General features: G+C 50.2%; 4 protein-coding genes across 5 annotated transcripts; 3 read left to right on the top strand and 1 right to left on the bottom strand.

Moving 5' to 3' along the window:
- The first annotated feature begins 192 nt into the window (after window positions 1-192).
- Window positions 193-2986, top strand: PV10_05663. Of its 2 annotated transcripts, none has more exons than XM_016370362.1 (6): window positions 193-721; window positions 790-987; window positions 1045-1116; window positions 1166-1482; window positions 1573-1678; window positions 1724-2986. In XM_016370362.1, the coding sequence occupies exons 1-6, from the start codon at window positions 559-561 to the stop codon at window positions 2452-2454; spliced, it is 1587 nt and encodes a 528-aa protein (XP_016222655.1). In that variant the 5' UTR covers window positions 193-558; the 3' UTR covers window positions 2455-2986. The 2 variants fall into 2 exon arrangements, with proteins under 2 accessions (XP_016222655.1, XP_016222654.1); XM_016370361.1 differs by having other exon boundaries at window positions 1558-1678.
- Window positions 2987-2996: 10 nt separating this feature from the next.
- PV10_05662 (uncharacterized protein) lies at window positions 2997-4424 on the top strand. Its single transcript, XM_016370360.1, has 2 exons — window positions 2997-3211; window positions 3403-4424. The coding sequence occupies exons 1-2, from the start codon at window positions 3135-3137 to the stop codon at window positions 4394-4396; spliced, it is 1071 nt and encodes a 356-aa protein (XP_016222653.1). The 5' UTR covers window positions 2997-3134; the 3' UTR covers window positions 4397-4424.
- Window positions 4357-6691, bottom strand: PV10_05661 (uncharacterized protein). Its single transcript, XM_016370359.1, has one exon. It carries the CDS (start codon window positions 6505-6507, stop codon window positions 4543-4545), a length of 1965 nt encoding a protein of 654 aa, XP_016222652.1. The 5' UTR covers window positions 6508-6691; the 3' UTR covers window positions 4357-4542.
- A 232-nt stretch (window positions 6692-6923) lies between these two features.
- Window positions 6924-9452, top strand: PV10_05660 (uncharacterized protein). Its single transcript, XM_016370358.1, has 3 exons — window positions 6924-7351; window positions 7423-7986; window positions 8058-9452. The coding sequence occupies exons 1-3, from the start codon at window positions 7082-7084 to the stop codon at window positions 8283-8285; spliced, it is 1062 nt and encodes a 353-aa protein (XP_016222651.1). The 5' UTR covers window positions 6924-7081; the 3' UTR covers window positions 8286-9452.
- The last annotated feature ends 7087 nt before the right edge of the window (window positions 9453-16539 follow it).

Here is a 16539-nt window from a genome sequence, read left to right as displayed (position 1 = left end):
CCTGAGCACTCGTGGCACTCCAATTATTATTGATCCACCCTGTCCACCTCACTGTTCTCGCCCATACTCCATTGAAAATAAGTGAAGACAAGCCCCTCAGTGGCTCGGCCTAGCGCCTTGACAGGGACCGTTTTAACTGGACGAAAGCTGGGCGTCATTGAAAATCAAACTGCGCTCTCGAATTCGCCGCAACGACACCTCGTCGTCGCCCGTGGTCCGTCGCCCAACCTTTCGAGCCGCATCCTTGTCTTTGCATGGCGACTACAGCCTTTCGACATCAACCCGTCCTCGATCATCCCTCCCGAATTGCTCTTTACCTCTACTATACCACCTGCTTTAACTCTTTCCCAGTGCCTTAATCATATCTTGTGACTTTCTCCACGCTCGACCAATTCTCCGGCAAACTCATCGTCGGCCTACCGATCTGCGCCGGTTGACCATCTCTCACAATGGTCTACGCCCCTCGCCCTCTGTAACACCCGAGACACCCACCGTATAAACCTCGTCAGACCAAGCCATATCTGATCCTTTTCAAGTTGATTGTCAATATCTACAACCATGGCGGCTTCCGCCTACAGACAGAGCCAGACACACGACCAAGTCTCGGCGCTCGTTGGTCAGATCAAATTACTCACCGTCGACAAGTTAAAGAATCTTCTCAGGCTCGAAAATCTTCCAGTCTCTGGTGTCAAATCAGAGCTTCAGATCAGAACAATTGCATGTATGCCACTGCTGCTCCTCCTCCCCACTCGCCTCTTGCGAATCACGCACTCTCTAACTTGAGATCAGACATTGAAAAGTTGAGGAATAACAACGATCAAAGAAGCCTGGAACGAGTCAAAGGACACGTCAAAAGCTTTTCTCCCGGCTACACTTCCAATTATTCGAACTCCTTCCAGTCTCACACTACATCATCATCCGCTTCCAGTTTTGCCTCACCCAACCATCATCACGTCTTTGTCTTACCCGGGTCCACTTCCGCACCCAGTAAGTCACAATTCCAAACTCACATGCTCCTCAAGCGTACATCTGACATGGCACCAGATCGTATTGGCTTCAAATATTCCCCCTTCTACGACATCGACAGGCCATTGACTCAGACTCTCGAATGTAAAGGTGGGTCGAATTGGACCTGTTCCGGTGGACACAAACTGACTGGCAACAGCCCGCGAAGGGACACGAGACACCGCACGCCTCACTGTCTCTCTGAGTCAACAACTAATCGATCAACTCGAGGGCGACCCAAAATGGCGGATCATGGTCTTTTGCGCCTCCGAAGGGTTCTCTTCTCTTGCCCGCGATGCAGATATCACTTTTCCCCATAATGTGGAGTTAAAGTGTAATTCGGACGAAGTCAAGTCCAATCTGCGTGGCCTGAAGAACAAACCTGGATCCACTAGGCCAGCGGATGTCACACATCTCATCAAAAAGAAGACAGGTTACCCCAACACTGTGGAAATGGTATATGCTCTGACCACAAAGGTGCGCCCACAAAAATTTCCCCTCTACTTTTCGCATTTGTCAGTATCTAAAATCATGAACGTCCATGCTAAATAGAAGGGCCACGCACAGAAATTTTATCTCGTGGTGAATCTGGTGCGAAAAGAGTCTATCGAAGCATTGGTCTCCAAAATTCGACGAGGCAGGGTTATCACCAAGGAACAGATTGTGCGAGAGAGTAAGTACACATCTTGTCTGGCAATTCATCATCTAACAACCTTAGTGCGATCCAAAGCCGAAGACCCGGAGGAATTGGTTGCCACTTCTACTGTTTTGTCACTGAAAGACCCTGTTGCCTACACCAGGATTGTCACGCCTTGCAGAGGCATCGCCTGCAACCACAATCAATGTTTCGACGCAGCAGCCTACCTTCAATTGCAAGAACAAGCCCCTACTTGGACGTGTCCTATCTGCCAAAAGTCCGTCCCTTGGGCCGATCTCGCTCTAGACATGTATGTTAACGACATCTTGACTTCAACTCGCCGTGATATAGATGCGGTAACCATTGCCCCCGATGGGAAATGGTATATTGCAAAGAACGACTCAACCACTTCCGAAGTGACCGGACGAGGAAATCCTACTCCCAGCGATGAGGAGGAAGATGACGATGACTTGGTCGAAATTCGAGATGAAGAGCCAGTCCCACCAAGAGCAAGGGTGGAAATCTTAACTCCTCACAGTGTCAGGACACCACCTTTATCCTCACGAGAAGACTCCCGGGCTCCCTCCACCTCCGCGCCGAGGTCTTCTCAGAAAAGACCCCGTGACGACTTTATTGATCTTACGCTCAGCGACGAGGAGGACGACGGCCCAGACCCGAAAGTCCAAAGGACCATGGCACCCAATCCAGATACATTAAATCGATCTGGACCCGCACCAGACCGCTTTTACTTGAACATACCACCGCCAGACTTGCCTCGATACAACTATGACCGGTATGGCTCATCCTATTGATTTTGAGACTGTGCTCTCTTTCTTCACAGCGTTGGCGTTGGAGGATTTCCAGGTTTTGCAGCTGTCAGCTGTCAGCTGGCTTTAAGGAGGGATTTTCGCCCAGCATGACTATGTACTATGTCCAAAGAAGATGTAGTGGTTTTTGGGAGGATATGAGCTTAACGACATAGCCTGCATGAGATGGAAACGTTGGCAGAGATCTTCATCACCTTGACTTTTGACATCCATGTCGGCATCCCATTGGCCCCAGAGCGGATCACTTTAGCACTCACAGTGTCCACATCCAAAGAATCTCTAATCCCCAGAGAATACAGAAGGCCGAATGCCCCCGATCTCAAATGCAGCTTACACGCTAGGAGTTCTTTGTCGCTACGTGGTCATATTGGGCTGGTTGAGACAATCAAATCCATGGCGAAGATTTATTAAGCAAGGCCAAGCAAGGCGAGGGGGTGGTGCACGTGAGATTAGATTAGATCAGATGAACTTCCCCAAATTCTCACTCGAACCATTCAGGGTTTCAAAGAGTAATAAAAGTCACATTTGCTCCTACTGTAACGCAATATCGCAATATCTTTCACCGAATATGTGGAACGGGTTGTCCTGGCCTCATTGAGAACCCTGTTGACGTCTGTTTCCCAACCACGCGTGGTCTATAATCAGCAGCGTGTCTGCTTTTCAACATGACATCTGATTCTGCGACCAGGTCATTTTCGCGCCCAGCTCATCTCGATCCAAGCGAGCTGGGGACAAAGGAGTAGTGAGTGCATCTCTGTAGAATTAAATCTCTGTTCCCAATTTTCCTTCCTTCCTTTTTATCTGTTGCTGTTGGCAATTTTTGTCCGATTTCCCACGACACACCTTACGTCCAAGTGGGTGCTGAACTACCAAGATGGGCCGGGGGGAGGGGGATCAAGAATGACGAGTCTAACATTTGATTTCCATCTCCAGTTGGGACAACTACTACCAAAATGACCTGGACAACCAAGAATCCTCAGACAATGAAGGCAGCCAGGACGGCGAGGATAACGACCAGGATGACGCACCCAAGAATGAGGATGACAATCAACTCGACCCATCAGATCTGGAATCATGGTTCGACGATGTCGGCGCGCCGGCCAAAACTCTTGCCTTCTTGACATCGACTTCCTTCCCCCTGTCTCCGAACTACGACGAGCGAGCAGCTCAAACTCCAGCAGACACCCACGAGAGCGACGACCACCTCACAACGCGACACCCACGCTGCCAGCCTACGGTGCTCGACCTAGGGACGGGGAATGGCAGCGCCTTATTTTCGCTACGGCTGCACGGTGGGTATCAGGGCCGGATGGTGGGAGTGGACTATTCGAAACAGAGCATCGAGCTGGCAGCGAGGCTGTGGCGCCAACTATCAGCGAACGAGCCCTCCTCGTCAACCTCGGCTGTACGGCAGTCGCATAGCGGCGACGAAGGCGTCGTCCATGCCGCATCCGACAGTGGTAATTTGACTTTTGAGCTCTTAGATCTGATACAAGACGACCCTGAATCGCAGCCATGGTGGCCGCGCGATCAACAGGGCAGTGACCAAGGTACTACTACTGGCTTCGACCTCGTTCTCGACAAAGGCACGTTCGATGCAATCTCATTATCATCGGCTGTTACCACCGATCCGCTCTCCAACACTGAACGACGTGTGTGTGAGCTGTATCCCGCCAAGGTTGCCAACATGGTGAGACCTGGTGGGTTTCTTCTCGTCACGAGTTGTAATTGGACCGAGGACGAGGTGGTTAGGTGGTTCACCGACGATCAACTACGAGGTGGGCCTACACTCGAGGTCTATCATCGCATCCGGTATCCTGTGTTTGAGTTTGGTGGCCAAAAGGGACAGGGCGTCGCGAGTATTTGTTTCAGAAGAAAAGGGATATCGGGAAATGCGACAAAGGCATCATCAATCATTGACTCATAAACATGTATAGTGTCATCCCTAGGCATCAACATGGTCTCGTCTGATTCCGAAAAGATCGGTACGATGACTTGCATTCCTCTATAACATCACATAGCCAGGCTGTGCCCTCTCCGCCATTACAAGCTACTATAGAGCATACCACAGCTTTAGCTCATCAACATGTTCACGGCCCATGGCACTGACAACTGGCGTAGATCGCCATAATGTTGGCCAACCCCAATAAATTGAACGGGCACGGAAGTGGCGTGGACCAAACTGATCATTGTGCCAATTCCTGATCCAACCGTGTCAATCTTTGACACAATGAAACCGTCAAGCTTACGGTTCTTGCCTAGAGCTTTGGTGAAGTTTTGTGCCTGTCCGACGGAGTCGTTTCCGACCAGTGCTTCCGCCACCTGTAAAATGAGGTCAGGCTTCGCCAAATCGACGAGCTTTTCGAGCGAGGCCATGAGTTGAGTGTTGGTATGGGCTCGCCCGGCCGTATCAATGAGAACAACTTGGTAGTCATTTGCAGCGGCAAAGGAGACTGCGTCCTTGGCCACGTTGGCCGCATCTTTGCCATAGCCTCGCTCATAGATGTTGACAGCCCCAAGGTGTTCTCTTTCTGTAAGCTCTTTGAGATTGCGCACGTGAACATTGAGCTGTTCTACAGCTCCGGATCTGAAGGTGTCACCTGCTGCAATGAGGACTCGGTAATTATTCTGCAAGAGAAAATAGCAGAGTTTGGACAGGTTGGTAGACTTTCCCACGCCGTTGACACCGAGGATGGTGATGACAAACGGTCGTGGCTGCGCTCTTGACGCTGACGGATTCGCCACTGACTCAATTTGCTGAAGGAGATCGAGCGAGGACCGGGGGGTTAGGATCTTCCTCAGTGAGTTTTCAAGCGCAGGTTTCAGAGCTGCGTCCAGCGATTCAAAGGCACCAGTCTTTTTCCCGAGCATTTCAACCTCAACCCCTTGACACATTCTGATGGCAGCATCTCGCGCAACATTTTTGTTGATCAGGTGTTCTTCCATGGATTTCAACGGGCCCTCCAAATCTTGCTTGGTGATGGTTTTCCCTCCGACAATATTCCTAAAGTATCCAGAGATGACACCAAACCTGGAGGAATCAGTGTTGTTGACGTCAGTCTTGTCAGATTCGGCAGATTTTAGGATTTTTGAGACTTCGTCGTCCAGATCCTTGAGCACGAATTGGCCTTGTTTGTTCTTGACTCCCCATGACTCTGGGCGAATGACTTCTGGTGGCGGAGATCTGAAGCCCGAGTCTCCAGCATCGGAATCGACAGCGGAATAGTCGAGATTCGTGTCTTCATCAGCTTCATCAGCAACACCATCAGGTCCCCAAACCCGGCCTTTCTTTGACTTTGATTTGGGCGTGACTGGTCTTCGTGCTTCATCACCTGACGATGCATTTGCGGATGTGATATGAGCCGCTTTTCTCGCTCGCCGTGAGCCTCGACTTCCAGGCCGCGCCTTTTCCGTCAGCAAATGACTGGCGATTCCTGGCAATGGTGTGGTCGGACGAGACGTGTCCGGCGACTGGACTGGGGAGTTTTGAAGAGAGTCACCGTTGGTAGTGGGCACAGCTCGTGGCTGCGCCTGAAATAGTTGAGGTTGGTTTGGGGGTGGAGGACCGCCATTGTCCCCTACTTCTGCATTGGACTTCTTCTCGTCCGAAACTTGGACTCTGGGGACATGTTCCAGGGGCTCCCCAATAGACTGGTCAAGTCTGCGCAACTCCTCATCAAAGTATTTGTCGAAAGGGTATTTCAAGGCTTGTGAGTCGACTTCTTCTAGCTGACCTCTGTAAACCTCGACAAAGATCGTCTTGATATCGTCAAGGAGCTTGTCGACCCATGTGAGATGTAACAAGGATTGATAGACAGCAACGAAAATAAGACCAAGATCTTTGACCAGAGTGTATTTCAGCGTATACTTTTCATACTTGTATGTGGGATTACTTGAGGCAGGTTGACTCGTTCGAACCCTTTCCTCAATGAAGACATCGTTGATTAAGCTATTCACGGCTGAGGCTCCGATGGCGGAGGTGGATCGCGACCACAGGACGACGCCAGAGGTGGTGAGGATCTCGAAGGCATCCAACATTTCGAAGGAGGAAGATTCGATCGATGCAAGGTACAATCGGAAGCTGGACGATAAAGGATGGAGTGATCCGGTCGCTGGTGAAGTATCGATCGGGGGCTGCGAACGACAGGGCAGCTTACCCCACGAGCGATGGATGAGGATAGTAGTAGTGTAGTAGTACTCCGTAGTGTTCTCTTGAATTTCCTGACGGTTGCGAGTGACGTTGAATGGTTGAACCGGTTGAACCTTCTCCTGTTAAAGCCACAGTCATCTTTAGCCACCCACGCACCTTCCGCCTCCCGCATGCTGTGGCACAGAATCATAGGTCTTGGCGGAGGTTTGCTGGCACGAGTGGCAGGCGCGACTGGCGGCTATAGAGTGGCTCATAAGTCACTTGTGCAACTACCAAAAGTTCCGCCTGCGAACCCGCAGTCGACGTTTGACCACGTCGACAACATCTTACACACACCAATTCCCATCCCTCACACCAAAGAAATTTGGCCACAACCAACGTGCTCCCACTTCGTCCTCATCGATTGTTCCTTCTCCATCCCTTGTTGACAGTCACCCCTCGTCCCAAAATATCCTATTCACCATGCAGCGACAACCATTCGCTCCACCCCAGAAGTCCCCCGAACTATTTCACCCCCGACCTCAGCACATCTCTCAAGTACCTATGATGAGGTCTCCTCCACCACCTGTCTCTCAGCAAGGCTCGCAACCCCAGGTTAACAGCTATGGAAACCCCTATCCCCAGCAGGGGCCAGGCCAGAGCTTTGGCTTCATCAATGACCCTACTGCTCAAATGGGTTTCCAGGTGGGCAAGCATGCATTCGACGCTGGTCAGCAGTATATGGAGCAGAATGTAAGCTCGAAGCCATGAAATTAGTAGTGTCCTAGTCACCTAAACCATTCAACTGACAACTATGCCCGCAGATTAATCGATACGTCTCTGTCTCCGCCCTGAAACACTACTTCAACGTCTCAAATTCCTACGTCGTTCGGAAACTTCTCATAGTCTTGTTTCCTTGGAGACATAAGCCCTGGACCAGACAACAGTCGAGAATGACTACCTCCTCGACGAGCTCCGATGGAAATATTGCTCAACAATCTTACTCCTTCAACTACCTCCCTCCCCGCGATGACCTCAACTCTCCAGACATGTACATCCCAATCATGGCACTGATCACATATATCCTGCTGTCAACGGTTCTAGCAGGTATTCGTGGCTCCTTTCACCCCGAGCTACTCGGCAGTATCACCAGTACTGCTGTAGCCGTTGTTGCTATTGAGATTGTCGTCATCAAAATTGCCATGTATTTTTTGGCAATCACCAATGATTCCCAACTTCTTGACCTTGTAGCCTATTCCGGTTACAAGTTTGTTGGTGTAATAGTCACTCTCTTCCTCAGCGAACTGTTGACCGGCGGAAAAGGCACAAATAACTGGGCTGGATGGACTCTGTTCCTATACACCTGGTATGCCAATGCGTTCTTCTTGGTAAGTCCCCACCGTCATCTCACATACTTCCCTCGATAGCTTCACATAAACAACTAACTGGTAATGTCCAGCTTCGTTCGCTCAAATATGTACTTCTCCCGGACAGCTCGAACGACCCTTCGGCCATCCCAAGGAATGGGGGGCAGTCCTACACAATAGCCAGAACGAAGAGAAACCAACGCACATATTTCCTCGCCATCTACGCCTTCGTCATCCAGATGTTGTTCATGTGGATTCTGTCCCGAGAAGAATCGGCTGTCAAAACTGTGGCCAATCGAATAACGAGTCCCAAACCATAAGGATCCTTTCGGTTTCTAGTCACTGCATTCGCAATGTTCATGCATGAAACTGCAGCCAATGATGAATGATGAGGATGAGTCAGAAGACTATTTACTACGACCCTCGACAAGGTTTGCGCTGTGTGCGGTTGCAGACTTATTGAGGTGGCCGACCACACCAGCATGGACTGCTCGCTACGTGTTATGTTCGGAGCGAAGCTTATCGTTAAAGTTCAACAGGTGAACTGCAGACACGTGATGAAGCCTGACATGTCATGGCGTCGCAGATAAGGGACCAGCAATATTTGTCCATTTCATGAGCAAAGCATCAATCAGCGCGAAAACCGACATGGGTATTCACTGTTGTCTTTTGCTCATAATCACAACCGAACCCTTAAGAATTGAGGCCCCGACCAGATCTTTCGCAAATTCTTTCAGCGGTCTTCTCGATAATCACAAAGACTAGCGGCACAAAAGATGGATATCCTTGAATGGCGTCAAGAGGCTCGAACTGGCCGTTCCCAATGCGGTTTGTCATTGACAGATGCTATGCTGAAACACGAATACGTTGGGTTCTGTATCGTCAAAAGGATCGATAGTCATGAACCTCTCTAAAAATAGGGGAGCGTACCACGACTGTCAACACGGTGTAAGACGTGGTAGTCTATGTTGTCTTTCACGGGCACTTTGCGGCATCTGCTCATCAAAGATGAGAACGGACATGCTTCTTCACACTGGTCCACTCTGAGAAAAGCGAGGTGAACGAATTGACAATGTTTAGAATCGCGGACAAGGCTCCTCTTTGAGGAATCCGGTAGCGGTCACGAGAGAAGGACGCAAATGGTGCCAAGAAATGAAGCTTCCTCTACTTCTATCGGCCTCGCTTACCATATCGGTATCATTGATGCGAAATCCTTTGCATTTTCTGCGAAGCACAGTGCAGAACCGAGGGACTCTGTTACGTTGCACCTCTAAGCGTTGTGCAGAACATGGCAGACTAGTACAGACACTCGGGAATGAAGATGCTCTGGCCTTGTGCTTCCGGCTAACTCTTCGGGCCGGCTCTTACGCAGGAGCAAAGCTCCACCAGCGATGTGCGTCAGTGCTACGTCCCACGTGCGTCGTCTGACTACTCAGGTCATATAATTAGGTTTTTAAAATGGCATTTATAATGGTATTGTGTCAGACGAGCAATTAGTCTTAACAGTCGGTGGCTAGAAGAAGTACCCAGGCAGGGTTTGAACCCCAAAGCGGTATGGGGCTTGGTTGCGACGCCATTGTGCGAGGCACGACAATAAGGACCTTTTCCTGCGAGAATAGACGAGATCGCTCAAAGGGGTCACTTCGGAAGAGTTTGACCGTACACAGGTGACCCGCCCTGGTAGGGCCCGAGGCTTAATATGCGCTCAGGGATTGGAGAAGACAGGAGGACATCAGGATATTGGGCACCAGCCGATCCCTGAGCATCTCGTCCATGAAACACCAGGGGTCATTGGCGGTGCGTGCCATGAGGACTCTCCTACCGCCATTGACGAGGAGGATCGTGCTCGGTCCATGATATTTGGAGGGGACAGGATCGGACCGAGACAGTCAGCCTCGCTTGCACAGCAAATAGAAGTCTTGCCTTGACGAAATGCCACCCTCCAGCGTAGCCAAATGATCCTAAACCAAATTCGCTTGCTTCATGCAAGTTTATTCAGACCTTACTCGTCTTTCATACCAAGCCCTCGCATCAAAGAGGGATTCTTGGTGGCCGAAAAGTGACAGAAATCTAGCAGGACGGACTCGGTCAACACGAAATTAGCTAAATCAAGTGTTGCCCACCTTCTACTCGCCTTGATCACTTACATCATCGCGACCGGACAGCGCGTAAGGTCTTTCGCGACGACACGTGAATGGATCAATCGTTTGGAGTAGTCATCAATCCATTCGCGATTTGATCGAGCAAAAGCAACGTACTCATTTCCCAGGATGGAGCTGTTCATCCACCTGATATGTGGGAGCTGAAGTGTAATCTGCATGCACCTGTGCAATGCGTGGCTTTCCAGTAACAGCCATCGACTGTTTCTGAAGCAGCCTTCATAACGGCAGTCTGATGAACCAAGATCATCGATCCAGTCAGGCTCGGTGATATCTCGCTTTGCAGAACCATATGACAAACAGGCTAGTCCTCAAGCAGTAACGGATGGTGAGTGTGTTTTGAAGAGGGAGAGGGTTTTTGCAAGGATTGACGACCTGGTGGCTCTAGTCTGAACCCTATTCCAGAACAGGCTGATTTCAGATGCGTCTTGTCAACTCTGAAGCATGACATCGACGACGATACAAGAAATGTGGAGCAAGAGTCGAGCCTGTCGCCCTGGGGCATGTTCTGGACAATTGGTGATTGACGCGGCCCCAAGTATCATACTTGATCTGGAATGGGCAATCAACAAGTCTCGCAAATGCCGGAGGAAAGATAGGGCAGTATGGGCAACGAACAGTAAACGCAAGGCTAGATTTGTTGAGACATGAGTCATATGCTCTAGCCCTATTTTCTCGGCAACCTTCCTCTGATTTAACCATTTGCACAAATGTCGCATCACTTTGCTGTGTCAATCAAACTGAAGTTGAGAAATCATATGGCACATGTAGCGCAACCAATGACAGTGAAGATATATTGCTCAGAGGATATTGAGTTTTCTCATGCAGACCAGGGCCTTCGGTAATGGCTTCAATCTGAACGAACGGCTGAGATGAGATGATGCTACGTCTTGAAAAACGGATAGAGTGAAAATGGGAGAAACGCCAAGGGTGGCTTGCGAAGAGATAGCAGGGCTGTATCTGCCACCTCAAGCTGTGTATGTGTGGAAAAGCCTTCAGACTGTTTTGTAGAGCGTCTCGGCATGATCCAATGAAGGGAGTCGAGAGGGAGAGAATTCTGTCAGGCCAATAAGTGAACAATGTGATCAGGGATATATGCAATGACTCATCTCGGACATGCGAGGCTCAAGAAAAGGTCCAGTAGGGATTGGTTTAGGTGAGTCTGGTGACGGAGGGCTTCATGTAGATAGACGATGACAACATGAAAGAGCATCCTTCCGGATGCCAAAACTGGCAAGGAACCGCTGCGTTTGAAGAAGTTAAGGCGAGACTGATTCCTGATTCAGGTCTTTATCCGGAACAATGGTAAAGTGGAAAAAGCCTGATTGCAACCATTCACCAATGAAATGGCGGGGGACAGAGTATTCTCCGGTTGCTGCTTGTATCTTTGCACCAAGGTAGATGAGTTTGCTGAGAAGCAAGACAGGCCGAATCAGCTTGGCCCTGGTGAGGACGTGCCAGGGCACTACCACACGGGGAGGCGGGGCCAGCGCTGATTGTTTGTGTCCAGGCATGCCCGGCATAGTCGACCGGTATCTTGAATGCTGCTTTGTCAAAACCAGATCCTGGTTCTTCCGGAAGAAGACCAACGGTCCGGGGTCGGAGACGGAACAAACCCTTGCTAGGCTTTTTTGGCGGTAGAATGAGCTCAGCATTGCTCTAACAAAATGAAATGCATATGTAAGCGGACGCTTGACCAGTCTGAGAAGGGACGGAGATGGTGGCTTTGACCCCTTGCAGAATGCTGAGGTGTAGAAGGCTTCGGCCGTGGGCCCGTTGGCTTGAATGCTTTGTTGGAAAGCATAGCATCCATGACACGTGGCGTGTGATGATGGATCCACAGGCGTAAAACTCGGCAATACCACGATATCAGTATGGGAGAGAGAGAGAGTCAATGAGAGAACAAGCTCGACAGTAGATTGGTGACTACAGCCCGGCATGACATTGGCGAGGAGCAAGTCGGATGAATCAGGTCGATCATGCGTAATCAGCGTCGGATTTAATATGACTGCCGCGCCGTGATGACAATCGTTGGGGTGATATGGGCAGCGCAGATCAGGCCACGAGGCCCTTGGGTCAATGAAGAGAGCATCGGAACCGACATTGATACTCAAACTCATGCCGAGTTATCGAGACTGTGGCAGAAAGCAAACCAAATAAAGTGCTAGATGTGGGAAATAGAGGAAGCAGGTGTCCCTACTGTATGACAGATGGCGTCTGAATGGACCTGTGCCGCCTGGACTAGGCCGAATCGTGGAGGAGACAATGCCAGGCTACATCGTCTCCAGACGAACCATGGCATTGCCGTAGCCATGTGGTGTAGCGACCGAAAGTAGTTATCGCAACATCCTCTGGGAAAGATTTCCAAGGTGGGACCGCTGAAGGGATGACTCGTATTGAGAATTGAAAATGGGTAGGCAAGGGTTGCAGCAGGGGCGAAAAGGCAGTCCATATGGAAGTCGAAAAGCGGACCCTGATTCATCGCAATGCTCTACAGTGACTGCGTAGTGTGACCGCGTGGGCGGTTTGCGAGTGATGCATGCCAGTGCCAACATGGATAGTTCAGTGGAACGTGACAAGCTGAATAGGTATCATGGGCCGAGGGTAGATTACCAAGGCGAATCTGGCAACATTTTGAATACTGGGATGTACAGTGATTTCAGAGTGAGATCTCGAGATACTTGTGATTTTGGGTGAATCAACAAATGATCAGAATGCGTTTAGGAGAGGATGACGGCGCAATGGTTCTGTCGGGAGAGTGCCCTGATGAAAGACTTGGCCAAGGCGTTCAGGCTTGGGATGTGGTCACGGGCAAGGACGTAGGGAGCGGGTAGACGGCGAGTAGAGGCGTGCGGATGGCATGCGTTCTGCCTGCGTGGGTACCATGAAATGTAAATGCCATGGACGGATGGCATAAAGGGTGATGGCTATACCAGGAAGTTGCCAAGTCGCGTGGTTGAAGAATGCGGTTGGTGGCATAGTAGAGGTCCACGGACAAAGGATCGGTGGTCTGGGCATGAGTCTGGTGGATCGAAATGCCATGCCATTTGTGGCAAAGTCCATCTCGGTTGTCGGGCGTGCTATGAGTCGATGCGAGGTGAGGGAAGGGATCGGCAGATACTGAAAGGCTACAGGCAGGCAGACCAGAATCTAAATGGTAGATCAGCAACTGAAAATAATGTGTCTTGGGGTCAAAGATGCTCAGGAATTAGGTAGATGGCGTTTGGATTTGGGAACGTCGAGGACGGAGGAGATGTTAGTCAGGAACAGGGCAGGCCCGTGCTAGGACGTGGAATGGCACCATGGTCCATGGGACTCCATGGGTAGCGAGAAGGGCGAGGCTTGGAGAAAGGAAAAGTGTGTGAGTACAGAATAGAAGCGATGAAACTGCAGAGAGATGGGGCGAGATGACAGAGAATCGAGGAGACACGCGTAAAAGGACAGAACTGGATCGATGAGATTGAATGGAAGGAGCAACCGACGAGTGCAGTACGAGTATACGAGTACAGAAGATAGAAAGGGAAGGTCCAACACTTCATCCTCACGTGTCCCATCACCTCGTACGCCTACTCCGTACTTATTAGGCGAGTCGGTTGTTGACAATCACGATCTGAAGATGTCTGGCAGGAAGTACCCAAACTCCGTACGCATACGATCACTCCCTGGCAGCGCCTGAGACTTTGTACGTGGGCAGCCATTGTTGGGTACCTAGGCACGTACTCCGTATGGTCCCTCGGTCCTTAGCAAGATTAACTTGAGAGTCGAGAGGGATCGAAGTTAAGTACAGAGTAGTACGGAGAATAAATGTATGCGTATGAGGCCTCAGTGGGTGTCTTCGGTCTTGCCCTACGGATCCAAGCGGAGTAGGTTCTACATTAGGGTTGCGCGAGTTGCGATCCCGTAACTGAGTTTTCGGAATATTCTCCTCGAGTTTTTCCGAATAATCTTGGATTACTACGTGAGTGCCCTGGAGAGAAGTACCCTAGAGAGAGGGTGCCCTAGAGAGAGTGCCCTGGAGAGAGTGCCCTAGAGAGAGTGCCCTGGAGAGAGTGCCCTGGAGAGAATGCATAGTACGGAGTACTCCGTAGTGACTTCTAGTAGCTCTGTAGGCGGCTTAGCGTTAGTTGCAGCTGCTACTTGCTCCGTACTTAATATTTTATTAGCCAGGTTGGGAAAAAGGTCATTCTAGCTTCTTCACCAATCAGTTTGTTCAGCCTTGTTCCCAATTTACGGAGTACGGAGTAGGAAAATAATGAATCAGCCCTTACTGGGGCAATGACGGGTCAAGGCCGAAAGGCACAGTGGCGCCTTGGGGTGGTATTGGGCAGTACTGGCCCCTGGGGGGGGCACTGGGGGTTAGATTTGAGCCTGTGGTCTTTGATCTTCGATCCTTCCTTTCAGTACGCGGACTCTCGCTTGGCATCTCAAAAGTGGGGTCCATGTCTGTGCGATCCTAGACGCTTGTCCCAACGTCCTCAGAAACAATACAGTACATCAGTAACCCCCTATGATCCTAGAATGCTAATGTTCTTGACCACCGGTGTGGCTCTGTGGTCATGTTCTGGACCCTGCGTGTGGAATGGAATACCCAGGCATTGTTCTCATGCGTCGATAGTTGGAACAGGCTCCAAAGGACAAAGTTCATCTCGACGCAGAAAACGCCCAATACCAACCGCCTTGGGCAAATGGATAATCATCTTGTTGTGCCCCAAGGGTCCAAAATCCATTAGTGCCCTTGCAACTAATCGATGTAAAGACGAACAAGAGCCAGTAACAAGACCTTAGGTAATCTTCATCGTATGATGCATAGCTGTCTGGTCGATGAGACCTTCTGTCGTGCACACACATACCCATCAACCTAACTATGTACCGTGTTGATGGAGACGATACTCCAGCTTAGGCCTCCAACGGTTTCTCAGGAGGTATCGAGCGGCCGACGTTCATATCAAATTGTGCATACTAAACACCAAAAAATCTTAATGATCTACCGAAGCACCAGTCAAGCCCGCTTCATACGAGATGCCAATCCTCGGGTTTCCGCAAAGGTCAGCGCTAGCTGGTAGCCGCCCCCCGCCGTGCCCAAGTAGTGAGTGACGAGGGACGGGCGTTACCGGACGAGGGAGTTCGTCCTCATATCTCAACTACCGTAAGTGACTCGGCGATTCTTGAGATGGATACCTTGGGCATATGCGTATGTGCTTCCTGCTGCACAGCAAACAGAAAACTTATGCGTATTATGGGTATACGCTCCGCATACTTTTTCTTTTCTGGCTGTTGAATGCGTAGTCAGTGGGGATTCTACGTCGACTAACATCCAACTAGGAATAGCCTTTAATGGGTGTATGATTCTTGATGCACAGTAATGTCAGTAGTAACTAGTTACATAGGTGGTCACGCTGCCAACCCATGGCTGTTTGGCTTCTAGCTGCTGGCTTTGTGAAAGGTGTCTACAAATAACACCGATCTATTACTACTACTGTACCAGCTTTCGTGAGGAAGAAACCCTCGAATGTTTGGGGGCCGAAAGTGATGGTAATAATTGGCCTTTTGGACCTTGGTTGAGTCGCCCTAGTTCTACGTCTGGTCGCATCTCTTTGGTCCTTTAGCTGTCCATCTCGTCTCTCCCAATGCCAAACGTTTTGACAGTTTGGTTACATTCATTCTTCCTCTCATTCATCAATGACAAGACCGGTTCCTGACGGCACCGGCACCGGCATCGACATCGGCCAAGGATTCAGGTTTGCTATCTGCAGAGATTACAGGACAAAACCCATTTAATGGAACATGTCCGATGAGCCCGATGCATGCCCCCAAGAATATAGGGCCTAAGGTCGGACAGCCGTATGTAAGATACCTCATGTACCTTAGGTGACGATGAAGATCCTGATGTAACATGTGGGTATTCAGGCATTGCCCAACCCATCAGATCACAGACTTCCCGATCCTTCCAAGATCCCAATGTTAGTCAGAGACCTGCATCATCACCTGTTTTCGTTCCATGGACGAGTCACGCCCTCGCGTAACTCGACAATTCTACTCGTAGCAACCCCACCTCACCCAGACTCGCCGCTCGCCTCACTGCCGCTCTGGACCTCTGGCGTTCCGTCAACTCGGCCCCTAGCATGACGAATCTCATGTCATTGTCATTGACAGTGACGTGAACCTCATTATCGTGTTGCTCTCTGTCCGTGGCTCCGCAAGACTTGACCAACCGATCCAACTCTAGACATTGGTCCACCTCCACTTTTGTCCTCTATTCAGCCTATCTCTTAATCCATCGGCCCTGCATTACCTTGACCTCGATCTCGACATTGGTGTTGCTTGCGTATTCCTAAAGCAATCCATCACCACCCATCACAGGGACCCCATCCAAACCCTTTCGTTACACACGACAATCTTCGTCAGCCGCCATGGC

Source organism: Exophiala mesophila (assembly GCF_000836275.1).
Source record: "Exophiala mesophila strain CBS 40295 unplaced genomic scaffold supercont1.4, whole genome shotgun sequence".
NCBI lineage: Eukaryota > Fungi > Ascomycota > Eurotiomycetes > Chaetothyriales > Herpotrichiellaceae > Exophiala > Exophiala mesophila.
This window is presented reverse-complemented; position numbering and strand designations above follow the sequence as displayed.